Here is a 19,822-nt window from a genome sequence, read left to right as displayed (position 1 = left end):
TAACCATGTTTTTTGTTCTTTACGCTAAAGGAGGTAGCAAATTCGTTTTATATGCAGTATATAACAGTGCCTTTCTACATGTTTGCTTAGACTCTGTTATTAAAACCTATTTTAACGAGTTGAACATGAAATCTATGGATCACTTAAATATTCGCGCATAAACAACAACAATTAGAAATAACCTACCATGTATTCTTTGTCTTTCTTCACCGTTCCAGTAGCACAGAGGTATCTATGTAGACTCATCTTGTTAGAAACCTAGTTTAGATAATTGTAGTGGGCAACGTACAAATAACCCACTGTGTACCTTTGTGCTTAATTTCAAACAATCAATCAAACTTTCTTCACCGTGATATTACAGCACTGACATTTCTATGACTACATTCAACATTTTACGCAATTGGTATCAAATGGTATAATTTATCAAATCCATGTTATGTAATTTTTGTTATTCTGTATTAAATAATTTTAAATAGCGAAATAGGTGTTTTTTTCACATGACTTTTTTGTTCATTTTACTACTTATAAAAGGATATTTTATTGGTAATAGGAGAATATTTGTAAATTTAACCTAAGCTTTTGCTATCATGGCCTATTCATTATTAGTTTCATGCAGCTCAATGGCTTAGTTGGAGATCACAGCTCTACTTATAATTATTGTAATCTACAATTTTGTAGCAGACTTTTATTTTTTAGCTAATGGCTAAGAATATATATTTAATTGTTTATTTTGGTGTCTATTGCTTCTGGCAACTCTTCAATGAAACGTATTTATTTCAATTTCAATCTAATGTTGTATTATTTTAGGAAAAAAGTTTTATAAATTACTTAAGTTATACTGCAGTCTTTCAAACAACACTTTTACAGTTTTTTATTTTATACAGTCAAGCGTAATTGCTTTAGACATGTGATTTATTTGTTAATGAAATTACACATAACACTGGAAAACAGTGAATAATTGGAAAAGTATACTATCTTGTTACATCATTATTTAATTACTTTCCTTTCCTAGCTTAGCATTCAGAACCTACAGAGAAAAGTGTTGAAATATTTCTAATGAAATAAGCACGGTGCTGAAACTTAGTTGAATGGAGAGCAACTGCTTGTTGTAGTCCATTCAAATAAGTTTCATTATGAATATTCTACCTGAACAATCTATCAAAGAATAAGCATAGTGATGTAGTAGGAAACATTTTATTCATTACAACTATATTGATGACTTGGAAAAATTAAAGAAAGGAGAAAATTATAAAGTACTAGGTAACATTTAATTACGTTTCGCACGCACTTGGGAAAATGTCTCCTATAATATAAGGACTTAAAACTCAACTCAATTTACGACATATTGTATTTTCGGAAATATTAGAAACTAAACTATACCATTATAAATCTACAAAATAGTTTCTTTACCAAATCCAAATCATTTGCTATTTTATCGCGTCACTTTCATTTAACTAACGTACGTAACTAACTTCTCCGTGTTAGTATAATGGATCACAGAAGTCGTTTTACATCTTTGTTGGAAGTTTAAATATAATAGCATTTATTAAAGTTGCATTCTAGATCATATTATCTGGTTAATAAGGATAGTAACTTCTAATTCTCCAAAGAAAACAACCAAATGATTTAACTCTTATTACACGCAAATTACGAGAAATCTATAAACAGCATTTTTTTCCAGAATATTAAAACAATACTTATTTTAGATGAAATGTCACCATACTTTTATATTTTACGTAAATGTCTGATGGTAATCTACTTCAATATTGGGAATGTGAAGATATTCAGAATTGTATATCTTCAGGCTGTTCCTGCATCATACGTCAACATTTAGAAAGTTTAGAGATATTAGTATATCTTCAGTATTCAGTCTATCAATATTTAGCCTCATACCTTAATTTTATATTCACAACAACATGCCCCATGTATTCTGTTATAATTTTTAAGAAAATTGTTTTTTTGTTTTTTTGTCCTTACTTAGTAAACACGGAATACTTGACGGACTAATCTTGTTCAAGGCAAGGTTCCGTTCGTGTCACAATTAGGCTACTGACATTTTCCGGAGGAGAACCATGTGCCATGTTACTGATAAGAGACTTTTGTGGAGTCTCATAATGTCTCTGTCGATATTTCCGAGCTGCCACAGAAACGAAACAAATGATGATTACCATCCCTGATATGATTCCAAGAACAACGGCAATCGCAACATTGCTTGTTGTCTGAATTCCCTGCATGATAAAGTTTGCATCTTGGGTTTTCACATGAGTACAAGACAATTTGAGGTTCTCTCCTTCGTCGTCTTTGACAGCAATGCATATTTTGTATGTGGTTTCAGGCTGAAGATTATTAATGGTATAAGATCTAAATATGTAACTGACAGTAACTGTCTCATAACTGTCAGTTTTCTCGCCCTCGATGCAATAGAGCAAGTCGTATTCTGGATAAGTATTTCTTGCTGTGCCGTTCCAAACGACAGTAACAAAAGTGGAGGATACCCTCTGAGGAAAGATGTTAATGTCAATACTGTGTACGAGAAGATGTATAGCACCGACAGCTTGACCAAGCACGTTTTCCGCAACACACAGATACACACCTGAATCTTTGGGCTTTAAATGGAAAATCACAAATGTTTCGGGCTGTTTCATATGGATATGAATATCATTTGTAGTGTCATTCAGTATTTTACCAGATGGTAAGATCCAGTATACAGATGGCGAGGGATTTCCAAAAGCTCTACATTCAAAGATGTGAAATTCTCCTATGGTCTTCTCAACTGTTTGGTTCACTGGCCCAACAAGGACGGGTGCACATTTAATTGGGATGTTTTCTAGATTTAAATCTTGTAGGCGTTTATTACTGACTTCTTCTGGCTGCTTACAAAGTAGGTTGTCCGATTCTTTAAACACTACCGTGGAAGAATTATCAAGCGCTTCTCTAATCCATCGTAGATTACAGTCACAAAGCAATGGGTTCCCACTCAAGCTTATTTGCACATTTGTTCTCTGTTTCACGATGTTTTCACTAATAGCAGATATATTGTTATTATTCAGGTTCAGAAAGTGAAGATTAGGTACTTTAATAAAAGCTTTAGGATCAATGAACTGTAGATGGTAATTATTCTGAAGATGGATGGATTCGAGAGATGGTAGATCCCAAAAAGCGCCCTCATCGATCAAGGTTAACGTCGTGCTGTTTGAAACAGAGACTTCCACAACGGACAAGTTAACAAAGTCTTGCGTATAAAGTATGGGTATAGGATTGGAATCGAGATTCAACATCTTGAGCTTTTTCAGCGAGTGGACGGGGGTTGACGGAACGTGCTTAATGTAATTGTTACCCAGGAAAACACTCTTGAGCTTTTGAAGACCAACAAAAGCGTTATCACTCATTCCGCGGATTCTGTTGTGTGTTAGAGAAAGATTGAGTAGGTTAGCTAATGATGAGAAGGTTCCACTACTAATGTAGGATATTTCATTGTGATCTATTTCTAGAATCTCCAGATTAACCATATCAAGAAACCACTCTGGTGCTATTGAGTGAATCTGGTTATTTTTCAAATTTAGGTATCGTAGTATTTTCATACCCTCAAATACTCGTTCATCGATAAATTTTAGATATCCGTTAGCAATAGTAAGCCTTTCCAACCTATGAATACCACGAAAAACACCATTGAAAAGAGTTTTAAATTTGTTATTGGAGAGATCCAAAACTTTTAGATGTGCAAAATTTTGGAAAATGGTTCCTCTACCAAGACGTTTTATATTGTTCCTGGACAGGTCAAGCTCCATCAGTTGTGGCAGTTCTGGGAGTTTGTTGAATATATCAATAAATCTATTTCCTGACAAAAACAGTGACTGTGTCTTTGACGGAATTCCAAGAGGAGCATTTTTAAGATTCTTGTAAGAACAGTTAACTGTTAGCACCTTGGCTTTGAGGCCACTGGAGAAACGTTGACTACAATTACACCTATCTGGACAAGAATTACCAAAAGTCTTTAACGCCAGTGTTTTCCACATGAGGACAAAAATAAAAACTTGAACAAAAAAATTCATTAGATATCCCTTTACGGCTGCCATGATAATGACTGTTCAAAGAGATGTTCCTTTTAGTGTAATGATGAAACCACCTTGCCACCCTTCTTTGAACACCACTTTCGTCGCATTTCGGCAACTGTTCTGAAAGTAGAAAAATAATACCAATTGTATTTGTCCAACAAATATAATAATGTATATCTTATATAGCTGTAATAGAAGAAAACTTACATGTATCTCCTTCCAAAATGTCCCTCCGTGACACAGCGGTATGTCTGTGAACTTAGACTGCAAGAAACCGGATTTTGATACCCTTGTTGGGTAGAGCACATATATCCCTTTGTGTAGCTTTGTGCTTAATAACAAACAACAACTTTCCGACACATATGAAAATAATATTTTAGTTTTTATAAAATAAAGTTATTTGCAGATTTGTTTGGGGCATATTGGTTTTCCAATATTTCTCTGACATTCTACTTAGAAACCGTAACTTTTAACTTTCATGCTGCACATATAATTACCGTTTGATATAATATTTTGTTTCTGATCTTCCAACCCAACCAATGGTATAAAAAAAAACCTTATTCAGCAGTAACTTTTGGGAAACAATAGATAAATCTCAAATTATAATTAACTCTCCTTTTTTGATTTCGAACTACACTGAACACATTAAAAGTAACGTGGAACACACAAGAGGGAACTCTCAGTAGTTTCAGTACTTGAAATTCTTTTAGGAATGATTAGAGTAAAATAATTTATGATACCTTTTTCCCTCCTTTTAATTAGGTATATATTAGTGGGTTAGCAACACCAAGCGTGAGGCGCGCGTATTCCCGGTTGTGTTTTATTACTCATCAAAATCTTTACCAAACGACCCTTAAATTGAAATTATTTTAGGTAGAATTAAAATAAATTAATCTATGTGACCTTTGACATGCTCAAATATATCAATTTAAAAGATGTGATCTTCTGAGTCCAAAACAGTAATTAGATCTCAAGTCGGTTAAGAGATGACGAAGCTATGAACTAAAATTTTATATTTGAAAAACATCAGATCCTTTCTATGGTCCGTTATGCCGCGACTAAAATTAAAAGCCACACTATAAGCTGTTATGCCGCGGCTAAAAGATCTGCAGCTAACTTGTTTTAATAACATTTTTTTTAGATTTAATGGTTTCTAATATTTTGCCAGCTTTCAGCATTGAAACCAAAACTTTTGATTTGATTTTATTAGGCTAATGACATCAAAATCGAATCTGGAAATCAAATGTAACTTTAAGCGAATTAACTAAAAGCTATTTCACAAATACAGCATTTTAAATTATACACATAGAGTAAGGGGATTTTTCAGATTAGATTAACACTTGTAACATATACTGTAAAAACACTAATTTATCCTTGATTTATTTATAGTTATTGAAAATTTGTGAATATAAATAAGGTGACATACACACATAAAAATACGTATTTATATACACAATTATATATAAATATGACCACTGTACATGCGCTAATATACGTACAGTTCCCTAGTGAGTCAGTGACAAATTTCAAACTTACAACTCTAATATTGGGAACTCGATTTCCAGTGATATACAGAGTAAACATCCCATTGTGTATCTTTGTGCTAAAGAAAAACATAGGAAATATACATACAAATGTTTTAAAATACTCATGTTCTTTATAAGATAGCCTTTAAATTAAAACTTATCATAACCAGTCATCTGTTGGATATCTTTGCTTGACATTATCTTTCTTAAAACACATTTTGTAGAATTGCACATACGGTCACAATAGCAAGCCTACTGTATCCTAGACTACAAGCAGTAATAATTTTACGAGCTAATAACAACAACAGTGGAACGCAAATTAAACAAAGTACTTCAGTGCTTGATTTCAACAGAGCACTGACAAATGACTATGTGAATGGGATTTTATGTACAGAAAAATTACATGTATGTATACATATATTTAATTTCAGTAACATAAATAGAACTCATTTAAAAAAACAAACATGAACACTGTGAAGCGTTAACAAACATTTACAAACCTGAGGAAATTAACAAGACCATACAAAAGATGAAAAACAACGAGAAGTACAAAATAATTAACACGGTACAAGGTGAGAAGTCACAAAGCATATCCTGGTTCCTGAGGTAAAGGTATGCCATCTAACAAATTTACCCTCACCGGTGGCTAAAGCATAAATAATATAAAGAATAATCTTAAAAATAGATCACTGAAGATAAAAATACAAGTAATTTCTTATTATAACGCCTCAATCTTCATAATGGTGCACAAAAAATTTAGTTAAAGAGTAACAAGTAAGAAGCACAAAAAATATTAAAATAATAACACTATTAACATCAAAATTTGTTCCAACTAAAGTCGATAATGTTATCCCAACGTTCATCTCTCAGCGATTCATTGCTGACTAATTACAGAAATTATAATTAAAAATGATGAAGAATATTTAATAATACATCAACCTCCATCGCTGACGAGGGCTTTCGCCAAATACCAGAGGTTTTACCAGAACAGCTTGTATATGACAGACGTTGTTAATTGTTTAGACGCCATTAATATCATGCAATTGCATAAACAACTACTTTTATGGTGTGAACTATAATAAGTTGGTGAGTGTAATTTCTTACAATATTTTTCTAAGTAATTTAAGGACAGAATTATGATAATGTTTGACAACACATTATCATTTATTTATTTTAACAAAAAGTCATCAAGTAAAACTTTATTGACTAAAATAAGTAACAATAGCCATTTACGGCATACTTATAATTGCCAAGTACCAGGTGGTTAATTTAACACTTATAATTGCCAAGTGTTCGAAATAAATAGCCTTATGAAGAGGAGACACTATGCATTCAAAGAATATTATTCTTGGAAATGCAGTATTAAATAAATATCATTTATTATTATATTAATGTGTGTCGCTTAACACTTGCATATGATATGTTCATATTTATTTGTGTACAGAATCAAATAATTTTATTATAAGGTTTATATATCCAATTAACTGTGACAAAATTACACTTCCTTAATTTGAGGGAACACAAGTATGAAGTGAAGAGAGTCTATAAGTTATGAAACAAAACTGAAATTACCTTTTTTATATAAAATATGCTAACACGTACAGAACTTTGAAAATTCAATATCAAAACTTATAAAATGGGTTTCTTCAGTGGAAAGAGAACTGTTATGTTGTTTTGAATGGCCATCTGCGCTAGCCGTCCCTAATTTAGCAGTGTAAAACTAGAAAGAAGCCAGCTTTTTATCACCACCCATCGCCGACTCTTGGGCTACTCTTTTACCAACGAATAGTGGGGTTAACAGTAACATTATAACGCCCCCACGGCTGAAAGGGCAAGCATGTTTGGTGCGTCGGGGATTCGAACCCGTGATCCTCGGATTACGAGTCGAACGCCTTAACGCAACTAGCCATGTCGGGTCTATTTGTTATTCAAGAGAGCACATAGAGACACGGTACTGTTCCAGCTAAGCTGCTGAGATCGAATAACACTGCCGTAATTCTATGTAACAAGATAGACTGTTAGCTAAATGTGGAATATCGTCACAGCAGTACTAAATGCTGGAATGCTATTTAACACACCTGAACACTCGTTATCTCAGTTTCAAAAATAGCGACTACAAGTTTTTGAGCTCTTAAACGCAAAGCGAAAGTAACGAACCTGATAATTTTTTTTCATGCACCAAAACAGTCATATTAGAAATAAAGTTGCCCTCTATATGAATGTGTAATATTAAGTAAGAGACATGCCACAATAATGATAAAACCCTGTAAAGAAAAATTTTCCATATTTAGCTATTCTTTATCCTTTTCTTTATTAAAACTAAAACGAGTAGCACAATTAACATAAACTACTCAAGTTTAACTCCAATTAACCTTGTTTAATTTATCCCGTTTTGCTTTATATGGATTCCCTTTTACATCGGTTGCCTCTTCTTATACAGCATGACCCCTTTATTCTGTTTTCTGTTTATGTAAACGTTGTTTACGTATATTTTATTATTCTAATATTTTTAAGAGTTGTTAAACATAATACATTCACCTATGTGCATATAAGTTAAACTAAATAAACGAAAACTACGAGTTATTCACGAGCTTAATTTCACAAAGCTAAATTTGTAAAATAGTAAGATGTGTACAATAATATGTACTTAACAGAATTTTTACGACTTTTTAATACGCTCAGTTTTAAAAACAATCAAATTATTATAAATTCAAAAGTTATTAATATTTAGTAATTTTTGGACCACAAATTATTTTGTAAAATATCTGAAAGAGTAATACACAAACAATGATCTGATGAAACAATCAGAATACCAATAAAATCACTGGATCATCAATATGCTTGAACGATCTTGAAGAAAAAGAAATGAATTTGCAAAATGTTTTAAAAAGGGTTGCATTTCATGGCATAATTCGCTTTCTTATTTTTCAGCAGCAACCTGTTAGAAGCTGTAAGTAACACCAATCCTCTGAAGATGTACACCAGCAACTTTAGAGGGCAGTTTGGAATTCCCTATAACGATATAAAACATTTTTCTCCTTCATTACGGTGTAATTAAGGCTCTTCTAATACATGTTTACAGCGTACTGCCTGCTATTGAAGTTAATAAACCCTATCCTGCTGCTGATCTCGTTTACTTCTAGTCACTTCACGTTGCTATAATTAAAAGGCTTAACTCTGATATTCTGTTAAATTGGAATCTGTATTATACCTTACGATGTGTAAATATTAAATAGGTTTCTATGTAAAAGTTGACTTTATCGAATCATAATGTGCTTAAAGAAAGCAACGCAATTTTCTGGGTTGAAAATGTAATAAACGTAATGTGTCTCACGAAATTAGATGACCGAAATTTCAGATACACATATAAACTTACTTTTGCTCATTGTCTTAGTAAAGTGTATTGTTCATGAACTCATGTTTTTCCTGACTATTTTAATTCTCGGCATCACAAAACTGTAACTTAACACTTTCTAAGTTTTCATGCCCGAGTAGCCTGCGAAAAGTGATCGGTTAAAAAACCAGTTCATCAGGAAAAAACAAAACAAAACTACAACATCATATACAACTAGTAAATGAGTCAAAATGACTCACTTCAGTGTGGCCCAGCATGGCCAGGTAATTAAGACGCTTAACTCGTAATCTGAGAGTCGCGGGTTTGAATCCCAGTCACATCAAACATGCTCGCCCTATCAGCCGTGGGGGTGTTATAATGTGACCGTCAATCCCACTATTCGTTGGTAAAAGAGCAGCCCAAGAGTTGGCGGTGGGTGGTGGTGACTAGCTGCTTTCAACAGAAGAAATGACATCTATTTCATTCAACAATGTAGAAAGAAACAACTAACCCCTAATTTTGTAAAGGTAAAACTATCAAAAAATTTTAATCAATGCACAAATATTATCCAAAATTTACAGAAAAAACTACTTAAAGCCATGTTGAACACGAAATACAAAGAACTACATGACTTACAGAAACAAAAAATGAACCTAGCCATCAATTGGCATGCTGCATTAAACCAGAGATTTACGGACTTATACAACGAACATAAACCAAATTAACACTAAGAATGACAGGGACAAAAAGATCTGCCACAACAAAAAACTAAAAAAACTAAGATGTAAACAATAGAAAAGACATCAACACGACAAACGGTTGATTAACCTCATAATTAACAGATCCGACCGACAATTAAACACAGGCGAGATACATCTACTTAACAAAGGATTCAACTTCGCAACAGCACCTAGGTACATTCTAACCTTAGAAATAAAAACATGTTCAGAAGACCTAGCCAGGAGACTTGTGATACTTTGTACAGAAAACAAAAAGAAGGAAACAACCAACAAAAAGAAGACAACTCAGATAATTTTATTGACATCCAACAGCCAAACTTCCCAGAAAAAAATAAAAATTTATATTTTCCAGCAACACCTAAAAACAACATCTTAAACGAATTTTTCAAAGAATTTTCTCACAAAACCATCAACATAATTTCACAAAACAAAAAACTAAAAAAATCACCTTACAAAAAGAGACATTAATTCCATTAAAAACCTAAAACAAGACATAAACATAAAAATTCTAAAAGCAGATAAAGGGAACACTGTAGTCATAATAAACACTAATGAATACATCCAAAAAATGAAGAACATCCTATCAGACACAAACAATTTTAAACAAATACACACGAAGACATACGAAACGAAACGAAACAAAATACTATTAAAAATGAAAAGAACAACACAATTCCAAAAACACTTTATTCCTACCAATGCAAGACCGACTCACGCACACCACAAATATGCGGTATCCCCAAACCTCATAAACCAGATTGTCCACTACGACCAATAATGTCCACATATGAATCGTTTAATTACAAGCTTGGTAAATACACAGCATGGGCATTCTCCAAATATGTAACATCAGCCAGCTCATTCATCAAAGACTCCTTTAATTTCAAGTCTAACCTTAATCAACTTAATCATAAAGCCTTAATGGCCAGTTTCGATGTTACATTCCTCTATACAGAAGTCCCAATCGCTGAAACCTGCAAGATAGCCTTAGAACACTATATCTGAGACCCTAACCCACCAATAGACATTCCCAGTAACCAATTAGCAACCCTCATAGAATTCACCACGATAAAGACAAACTTCATGTTCAACAACCACAACTATATACAAACAAATGATCTAAGCATGGACTAAGCAGTATCACCAGTTCTAGCCAATATTTTTATGACACAAGTTGAAACACAAGCAATTAACACAGCATTACATCCACCACTATACTGGTACAGAGATATGTAGGCGACACAATTGCGAGATTCACATCTACAAAACATGTATTTAATTTTTTCAATCACATTAATTCCATACATCCCAACATTAACTTCACATGTGAACAAGAAGAAAGCAATCAAATATCATTTCTTAACCTCAAAATTACAAGAACCGACACACAATTTAAAACAGAAATCCACCGAAAAATCACCCATACTGGACTATACATTCCTTGGAACTCAGCACATGAAACAAAACAAAAACTCAACATACTAAGAAACCAAATAAACACAGCCATAAAACTATGCTCACCAGATAAAATTAATGATGAATTAGACAAAATAAAACAATACTTCATCAACATCAATAAGTTTCTTCCACAAACCATAGAAAACATTATACGCACACACCTAAACAAAAAGCAAAATCAACCAACAAAAGTAAATATACCCCACGATTTAAAAAATCATGAAACCATATACTGCTGCATACCATATATTCCCAACATCAGCAGAAAAATAACCAACATTTGGCAAAAACTAGTAACAAAATATGACCTTCCAAATAATACCAAATTTATTCAAAAACCAGGCACAAAATTGAGGTCTATACTATGTAAAAATTACACTGACAAACACCACACCAACATTATGTGATAACTGCCACGGCTTCTATACTGGAGAAACAAGTGGAAAAATAAAAAAACAGATTCAAAGAACACAAAAAGTCACCTTCACACGTTTTTGAACACCGTAAGTCAAATAAACACAACGTAACCATAGAAAACACTCAAATACTAAATAAAGAATCAAACATAAACAAACGCAAAATTAAAGAAGCCTTACTTATACAACAACTTAAGCCCAAAATAAACCAATACAAAGGAAACCTCTATATCTATATTTAAAAATATAATCAAATATCTAAGCACACCCTCTACATTCTTACACTTAATTTCACAACTCCCTTCAAACATGTGGTCAGCTATCGGTCAGTTACCTTTCTTTCTTTGTGAACCTGACGATGACCAAAGAAGGTCGAAACGTTGTTCGCTCCTCTACATAGAGTTTTCTCTAACCATATCAGCCATTTTTACCCTTATATTTTTCTCTGGAAGTGGGTTTTCTCGTCATCACAGATTATGCCTTCCTTCTGGTCTTACACTGCTAAATTAGAGACGGCTAGCGAAGATAGTCCTCATATAGCTTTGCACGAAATTCAGAAAAAAAAAAAAAACTTCAGTGGCAGTTGCCTAGTTGACAAGATGAGACTACCGCAGGAGAAAGAAAGCGTCAGGTCTTAATTTCATTGTCAAAACTTTAAAGACACAGGATTAACAGAAACAAATACTGACTAATAATATAAATAAAAATAGTTCTGTTCATATTTCTGCTTAATGTTAATTATTGTTTCATTAACTTAACCCTGCCAGTATAAAGGTTTTTATTTTGAATAAATAATTTGTAAAACTACTTCAGAAACATAAAAAAAATATGATTTTTTTTTCGAAATTAAATGTTTTGCGTCATTTCTGTTCTAAATGGTAAAAGAAGAACAGAACCACGGGGAATATTTGTGCAATACTTATTTTCCACATTATGAGCCTCAATATTTATGTAATATTAAATAAAAATTTAATCTTCTGTCGCTTGTATCTTCTAAGTCCACTTGTGCACTGCATCCATCCTGCTGTCTTTTGTACTACATAATAATTTCTTGTTTGAAGACCAATCGTTCAGAATTATAAAGTAGTTCAATAAATCAAATGGCGCCAAAATACTTCTTAACACATGAGTACTTCCTTATGGTAAAGTTAAAACGTTTAGTAAAATGAAAATTTAAAGAAACAACGAGAAATAGTTACATTTAGATATGACAAGCAGGCTGCGAGGTTTTTAATTCATTTATTATTTTTCTTGTTTTTAGCATATGAATAATTTTCTATTTTGCTTCAAAATAACACGACTTTTTTCTGTTTATTTTTATTATCTCCTTTAGAAGTAAGCTTTGTTTTGGCTACTCCTATCTATCAATTTATGTGCATAATAAGTAAAATAAAATGAAATATGTAAAACGTATATATGATGTTCATTTTTTATTTATCTTTTGTATATCAATAGGATGACAAATAAGCTTCATAAGTAAGTAGCGATGTTTTATATCGTGTATTAAGCCAGCTAGAAACAATCATATATCTATTTACATGTGTGTTTCTGTACAAGACAATTCCTAATATAATATTTATACATATAACTTCTCGTGTCATAAGAAGTCAAAATGAACTTTATGCTTAATAAAGGAAAGTTAGAAGCTACTTTAGAATGGTAAGTTGTTAGAAATAAAACGTAGAATGTGCTTCTGGTAAACTGAAGGCATGGAAAGATGAACTACTAAAAAAATTAGAGAAAAGCAAATTTCTTAAGTCACAGTTTTATTCTTAAGAAGAAATCGGAAAAAACACAATCTGTAACTGTGAACATCCTTTTTTTTACTTTAAAGATACCGGTAGACAGAGGGAAAGCGGATCAAACATTACTTCAGATATTAGGAAATTACGAGATGTAAGCTATTATTTATTACTGGTAATTTCGAAACGGAAATTAATTTTCCATCAGTCTTGCATCTTAAACGTTTTTATGAACGTTCAGCGTGTTCTGTAACTGAGACAACTTCGAATATATTCGTATTTCACTAAACAAAGTACAGCTTTTATTATACCTGAATATAAACTATATTAACTATATTATCAATTCTAATTTTGATTTTGTAGCTAGGCGTTTTGTAATTTGAGCATTTCTTATTTGACGTAAAGTATATTTTTTCTCCCATGTTCTGTTACGACTGGTATGGCTTAAATTTGGTAAAATTATTGTAAAGCGGTGGTTCATCTCTTGGGTACCATCATTGGTACCAAATTTTAAGCCATACCAGTCGTATATTTTTTCTTCCATGTTCTGTTACGTCCGGTATGGCTTCAAATATGGAACCAATTATGGTACCCAACTGGTGAACCACTGCTTTACAATAATAATTGTTTTTAGTTCTTTTGTCTATTTATCTATGACGTATGTTTTCAAACTGCAGTTCGTAACACATGGTGTCTCAATAAAGGTAAGTAGATTTAACGAATCTCTTATCTTTTTATCTTTACTGACGCAATAGATTTAGAAATAGTTACTTTGTCGCTTTAAATTCACTTAAATGTCCATGTAATCTTATTATGCACAGTTCATTTAGTTTTAATGCACTATATATGAGAGATTACACTTTATTTAACTTCCGTAGTTTCTAAATAAGTGAAAGTAATTTTATCATTAAACATTTTTGACAAATAATTTTTCTCTATTTATGCGAAGAAGTTCCACTTTTATTTTTAATATTTATAGAGGGCAAATATATTTTTTCATCTTCGCATTTTAATTTTTGTCACTTGTATTCATTCTATATTATAGACTGGAGAAAAAAAATTGAAAGTTCTTCAAGAGAACGAAATATTTAACTAGTAGTAACGTCACCACAGACACGTCCACATTGTAAGATTCAGATACGAAAGCAGCACTTTGATTAAATTAAATGATTTGAATAACTTCATGCAAAAATGAAAAATAATCAGCCACTTTTAAATCTAGAAACAGACATCTCATCTTTAGAAATCGTAAAATTGATTCTTTTTGAGCAATCAATATCCATGCTATTCGACACGATTTTACTTTTTTGTAATCTTCTCGGCGCTAATTAGGTTTGATCTAATCCTCCACACTGTCTTTCTGAAGTGCAACAGAATTTTTTTTAAACAACACTTATCGAGTAAGATTATTTTATAAATGCCCCTAAGATTCAACGACAACTACAATCTTATAATTTAATGTATATTTTAACGTTAAATTAAAGAGAAATTCACTTGAACTATGTAAGTAAGAATATTTTCGAAACGTTGTATTTCTGTTGTTCAAAAAGGTTTGTTTTTTGGGTAATCGTTCATTATCAAAGCAAATAAAACAAGATGAACAATATTTTATTACGCTCTACTTTCGATAATAAATGAAACGTATCACGAGCGAAGCACGAAATTAATTCACTCTTGGGTCCCAGTCGTTCATAAGCGACATTTCACAAAAGGTTTTGTGGGAACAAAAAAAAGAGATGCCTTGCTTGGGCCCTCCCGTATCAGTTGGAGATTTGCGCTGTGGTTTACTTTGTGTATGTATAGTAAACTGGTTTGAATAGAAAATGTTTCACAAACATTTCTATTTAGGAAACGTTTTAAAGCTTAAATGGTAAGCCTTCTTTGTGCGACCCTTGAAATGATGCCACTGTAGTCACAGTAAAACTCTAGAGAAACTATAAGTTTTCATTTTCGTATCTAGTTTTTATGATTGTTTGTTTGTTTTGTTGTTGTTGTTGTTGCAGTCAGGATCTTGACGCAAATAGTAACGAATCTTTGGAAAGCTAACGATGGTTACGTAGGTTTTCCTGCGTATCTTTATATTTGAGTTCTTTCTAATTCACTCTATTATAATCGTTTGTTGTGTTATATAATTCAAAATTAAGAATATTGCTAACTAAAACTACAGTAAAGGTAAAGCAAATTACACGTTACAAAACATAAGAAACATAGAATCTCAACTGAAAAAAAAAAAAAATTAGAAAAATATTTTCCAAACATTCAAACACTAATTGAAGCTCCGCATGGCCAGGTGGTTAAGGAGTTCGACTCCCAATCTGAGAGTTATGGGTTCATATGTCCCACTAACCTTCCTCACCTTTTCAGCTGTGAGGGTGTTAATTGTGACGGTCAGTCCCATTAACAATTGATAAACAAGTAGTTCAACGGTTCGTGGTGGTTGGTGATGACCAGCTGCCTTCCCTTTAGTCTTTCAGCCGTGGGGATGTTATAATGTAACGGTCAATCCAACTATTCGTTGGTAAAAGTGTAACCCAAGAGTTGGCGGTGGGTGGTGATGACTAGCTACCTTTTCTCTAGTCTTACACTGCTAAATTACAGACGCCTATTGCAGATAGCCATATCGTAATTTTGCGGAAAATAATAAACAATTCAAGCTAATTTAATGTATAACATCAAATCAAAATGATATACGATATCGAAAACTACTGTAACAGTTATAAGTTGTTTTTTGGTCGCACATAGTAACGTAATCCATTGATGTTTAGATTCTAGTAGAAAATATTTTATTCATTAAATTTTATTGAAAAATAATCACGACACTTTTCTTTATAGATTCCTCTCATACCAAACATACTCGTCCTTTCAGCTGCGTGGCGTTATAATGTAACAATCAATCCCAGTAAAAGAGTAGCCATTAAGTTGGCGGTAGGTAGCGATGACTAGCTGCCTTCCCTCTAGTTTTACATTGATAAATTAGGGACGGCTAGCGCAGAGCTCTAGTGTAGCTTTGCACGAAATTACAAACATAGAAACTTTTTCTTTATTTACTTAAATAATATACAACTAAAAGGTTTTTTTAATTAAGCACAAAGCTACACAATGGACTATCTGTGCTCTTTCCACCACGGGTATCCAAACCCATTTTTTACCGTTGTAAGTACGCAGACATACGTACCTCTGAGCTACTGGAGGAAACTAAAATGTATGTGACGTTTTTATTCACTTTAGTTAAGAGAAACAAGTAGATTTACATTAAATGTTTTACAACGTTTTCATCAAACATGAAAGTATTAATTGCCTTTGAATGCCTACTTAGAGAATTAAAATTGACATTTTTATTTTAACAAGAAATAACATGAGATGTATGTGTTTTTGAAATAGTGAATATAATTTTATTGCTTGACACAATGAGGCAAAAGCAGTAACATGTATTTGCTCGTTTCTTTTATATTTTAGTAAAATAATACTAATTTATGTACTGTGTGTGTATATATATATATATATCCATATATACTAATATGAATTAATAATTCACAAGTTATCAAAACAGGCTTTGTGTTACGTGATTAGATTAACAACAAAAATAACCTACAATTTTGACTGCATTTCCAGGAATTCACATGATAAATATTTTTGTTTTCCTGATGTAATGCGGATATACCAGGAAACAATAATAACTTAGAAATGAATAATAACACTTTCTTAAGTTTCAAACTGCTATACTTAACCTGAAATGTATTTACGATATAAAGGCTTGAAGTTTCTAAAAACTGAAATGAACCTTCTTTTGTTTATTAAAACGTAGTTCTGATAGGATTAGTCGTGTTGATAAGATGAGATATTTCTTTAAACAGAAGCATTCATATCCTTAAAACATATGTTCAATATTTTTTTCAAAATTTTAGTTTTTCACGGTTTGAACTTTAGTTGAATGATCGTAATGCTATAACCAACTGTGTGATTAGTTAATTGTGATTTAACATTATCTCGTTACATGCATAAACTTTGTGGTTACGTGACGTTAGTTCCTGACTACTCTTATTTTAACAGGCATTTTTAAGTACTATTAAGCGTGCATTTAAATATCTCTCTATCATTTGATGCACTCCTTATTCCTACTGTAGATTTATTCTCCATAAACGTATTGAAACATTGCATGCTTACTAAGCATGTTTTACATTTATTTGTTACTGTTTTTGTTATTCGGGATTTTCTTTAAACGAATAAAATTTCCAAATAACAACCCACTGAAAGAAGAGTCATTCTTTTGCATAAGGCTTATTTATACCTTTTTTCAAAATTACTATCATGTGTAACATTAAACGTAGGGTATCGATAGATGTATAGTATTAGTGCTAGTCTAATTTAATCGAAAGTTACATTTCATGTCTGAACTGACCGAAGAAATTAACCCTCAGCGATCTAAATGATACGAAGTTAAATATCAAAATTTCGGAGATGATTTTGTTAAACATTATACCGCGCAAAGCCTGGAGACATGTTGTATGTGACATGTCCGTTCATTTGCCATCACAAATTGTATTTTTCTCAATGCATGTTTACAATTTATATCAGGTTTTCAAGTCTTAATATTCTATAAATTTAATAATTTTCCAAGAGGACGTCTTTTGCAGACTTAAGATTATTAATAAAAGTGAAAACTGAGTTCTTAGTGGAACTTAATTGATGGCTTGAGAAGGAGAATCTCTGTATCGAAAGCTACTGCAAACCTTGGATCCTTTGAGAAAGATTTCTCATATACTGATACCTCGTAGTATGACAACGTTTTGTAATCTCGTAATACAGCCTTACTTTGTATTTTTAGTGAAACATTCTTTGTTTTTTATTTTATCAAAAGAGGTTGAGAAAATTTGAATGTAATGTGTAAGATCGTTACTTGAATTATGGTTTCAAAGAAATCTTTGGTTTAGTTTGAATGTCGCGCAAAGCTACACTAGGGATATCTGCGCTAGCCATTCTTACGTTAGCAGTGTAAGACTAGAGAAAAAGCAGCTAGTCATCACCACCCACAACCAACTCTTGGGCTACTTTTTTACCAACGAATGGAGAGAGGGATTGACCGTCACATTATTATAATACCCCCACGACTGAAAAGGCGAGTATCTTTGTTATGAAGGGGATTCGAACCCGCGACCCTCAGATTACGAGTTGAGTGCTTTAACCACGTGGCCATATTGAGCCGAAAGAAAATTAAGTTTATTTAATTTGTTTATATATGACACGTTCTATGTTCGAATTTTAACATAGACATCAAACCTTTTAAAATATTCCTTACAGAAAATTTCTTATGCTAATATTTAAACTTATAAAGATTATATCCGTCTGTTAGCGCAACGTAAGCTTGAGGAATTATAATGCTAGTAATAGATGTTTGATACCTATGGTCAATCCAGCGCAATTAGCCCCTTGTGTAGCTTTGAGCTTCAGAATAAACAATATGACTGACTCTTTTCATTTTTAATCAATCTACTATTATATATTTATTTTAATATCAATGTTCGTTTGAGTTAAATACATATATATATTGATAAATGCGTGTAACTTAAACTGTTAAATATGTATTAAGAAATTCCCGTCTATTCACGAAATTTGTAGCAGAATCTCGAATGTAAGAATCAATAATATATTTTTTATGAAACCAATAACGTACCAAGAATATTGTTGGGTCAGCTGAAATTTCTATAAATTCACGTAACGCTTATAACACGTCAGCAACGCGCCGCTCCGAGAGACACTATATATATTGATCGTCTGCTACAGTTGGTTTACTATAAATGTTGGAAGCTATAACTGTAATTAACGCTTGTTAATCAGGAGCTTCAGATATTTGACAATGCTTACAGATTTTGAACATTACAAACAGTTTAATTTCAGCAGATTACCATCGGATATTAGCATTTAAAACGAAGATGTTATATAATTTCAATTATGAAAAACTTAAGTTTAATCAGCGAAGAGCTAGCAAGCACCCCGTTAAGTAAATTGTGCCGATATCAACTCGTAATTAATTCGCTCATCGTGAACTCTCTATAAGTTTGTAACACTTGTGTATGTAAATTATTATTTGTAATAACCATTATTATAAGCTGTATTATTGTTCGTATATTAAAACATATTTGTGTTAAAAAAGAAAACTGCGTGTATCAATCTTGTTAGCAAATATTACAAATTTAATATATCAACATTTAATTAACTTGTAAATCCAAATTACAATTTAACTCAGTTTCAGGTTATTTCATATTGCAATACGTAACATAATGAGTTACAGGCTCGTATGGAATAAATTATAACACGTAATATAATAATGTAAATTCGTATCATATAGATGCAAACAAAAAACGTGTTTTTTGTAATATTTTTTCGACAAAATCTTAATGCAATGACTAGTTTGTATCTTAAATATTGTGTAATTTTATCATACATCGCATGACAATTATTTTGTGATATTGTGTATCTCATAACAGCTGTTATGGTATAAACACTTTTATTTATAAAGAGAAAACAGCGTTTCGACCTTCCTAGATCATCTT

The 19,822-nt window shown here is 32.1% G+C and overlaps 1 protein-coding gene across 1 annotated transcript in view; it reads right to left on the bottom strand.

Annotated features, from left to right (window-relative positions):
* Positions 1 to 532: 532 nt before the first annotated feature.
* Positions 533 to 19,822, bottom strand: part of LOC143250629 (leucine-rich repeat neuronal protein 1-like) — a 54,230-nt gene continuing 34,940 nt past the window's right edge. The window contains exon 2 of the mRNA XM_076501485.1: positions 533 to 4,175. Coding sequence (XP_076357600.1) covers positions 2,004 to 4,076 — 2,073 coding nt within the window. The 5' untranslated portion in view covers positions 4,077 to 4,175 and the 3' untranslated portion in view covers positions 533 to 2,003. The remainder of the gene's footprint in view (positions 4,176 to 19,822) is intronic.

Source organism: Tachypleus tridentatus, chromosome 5 (genome assembly GCF_004210375.1).
Source record: "Tachypleus tridentatus isolate NWPU-2018 chromosome 5, ASM421037v1, whole genome shotgun sequence".
NCBI classification, from domain to species: Eukaryota; Metazoa; Arthropoda; class Merostomata; order Xiphosura; family Limulidae; genus Tachypleus; species Tachypleus tridentatus.
The sequence above is the reverse complement of the archived record's forward strand: the minus strand, read 5'-3'. Positions and strand labels throughout refer to the sequence as shown.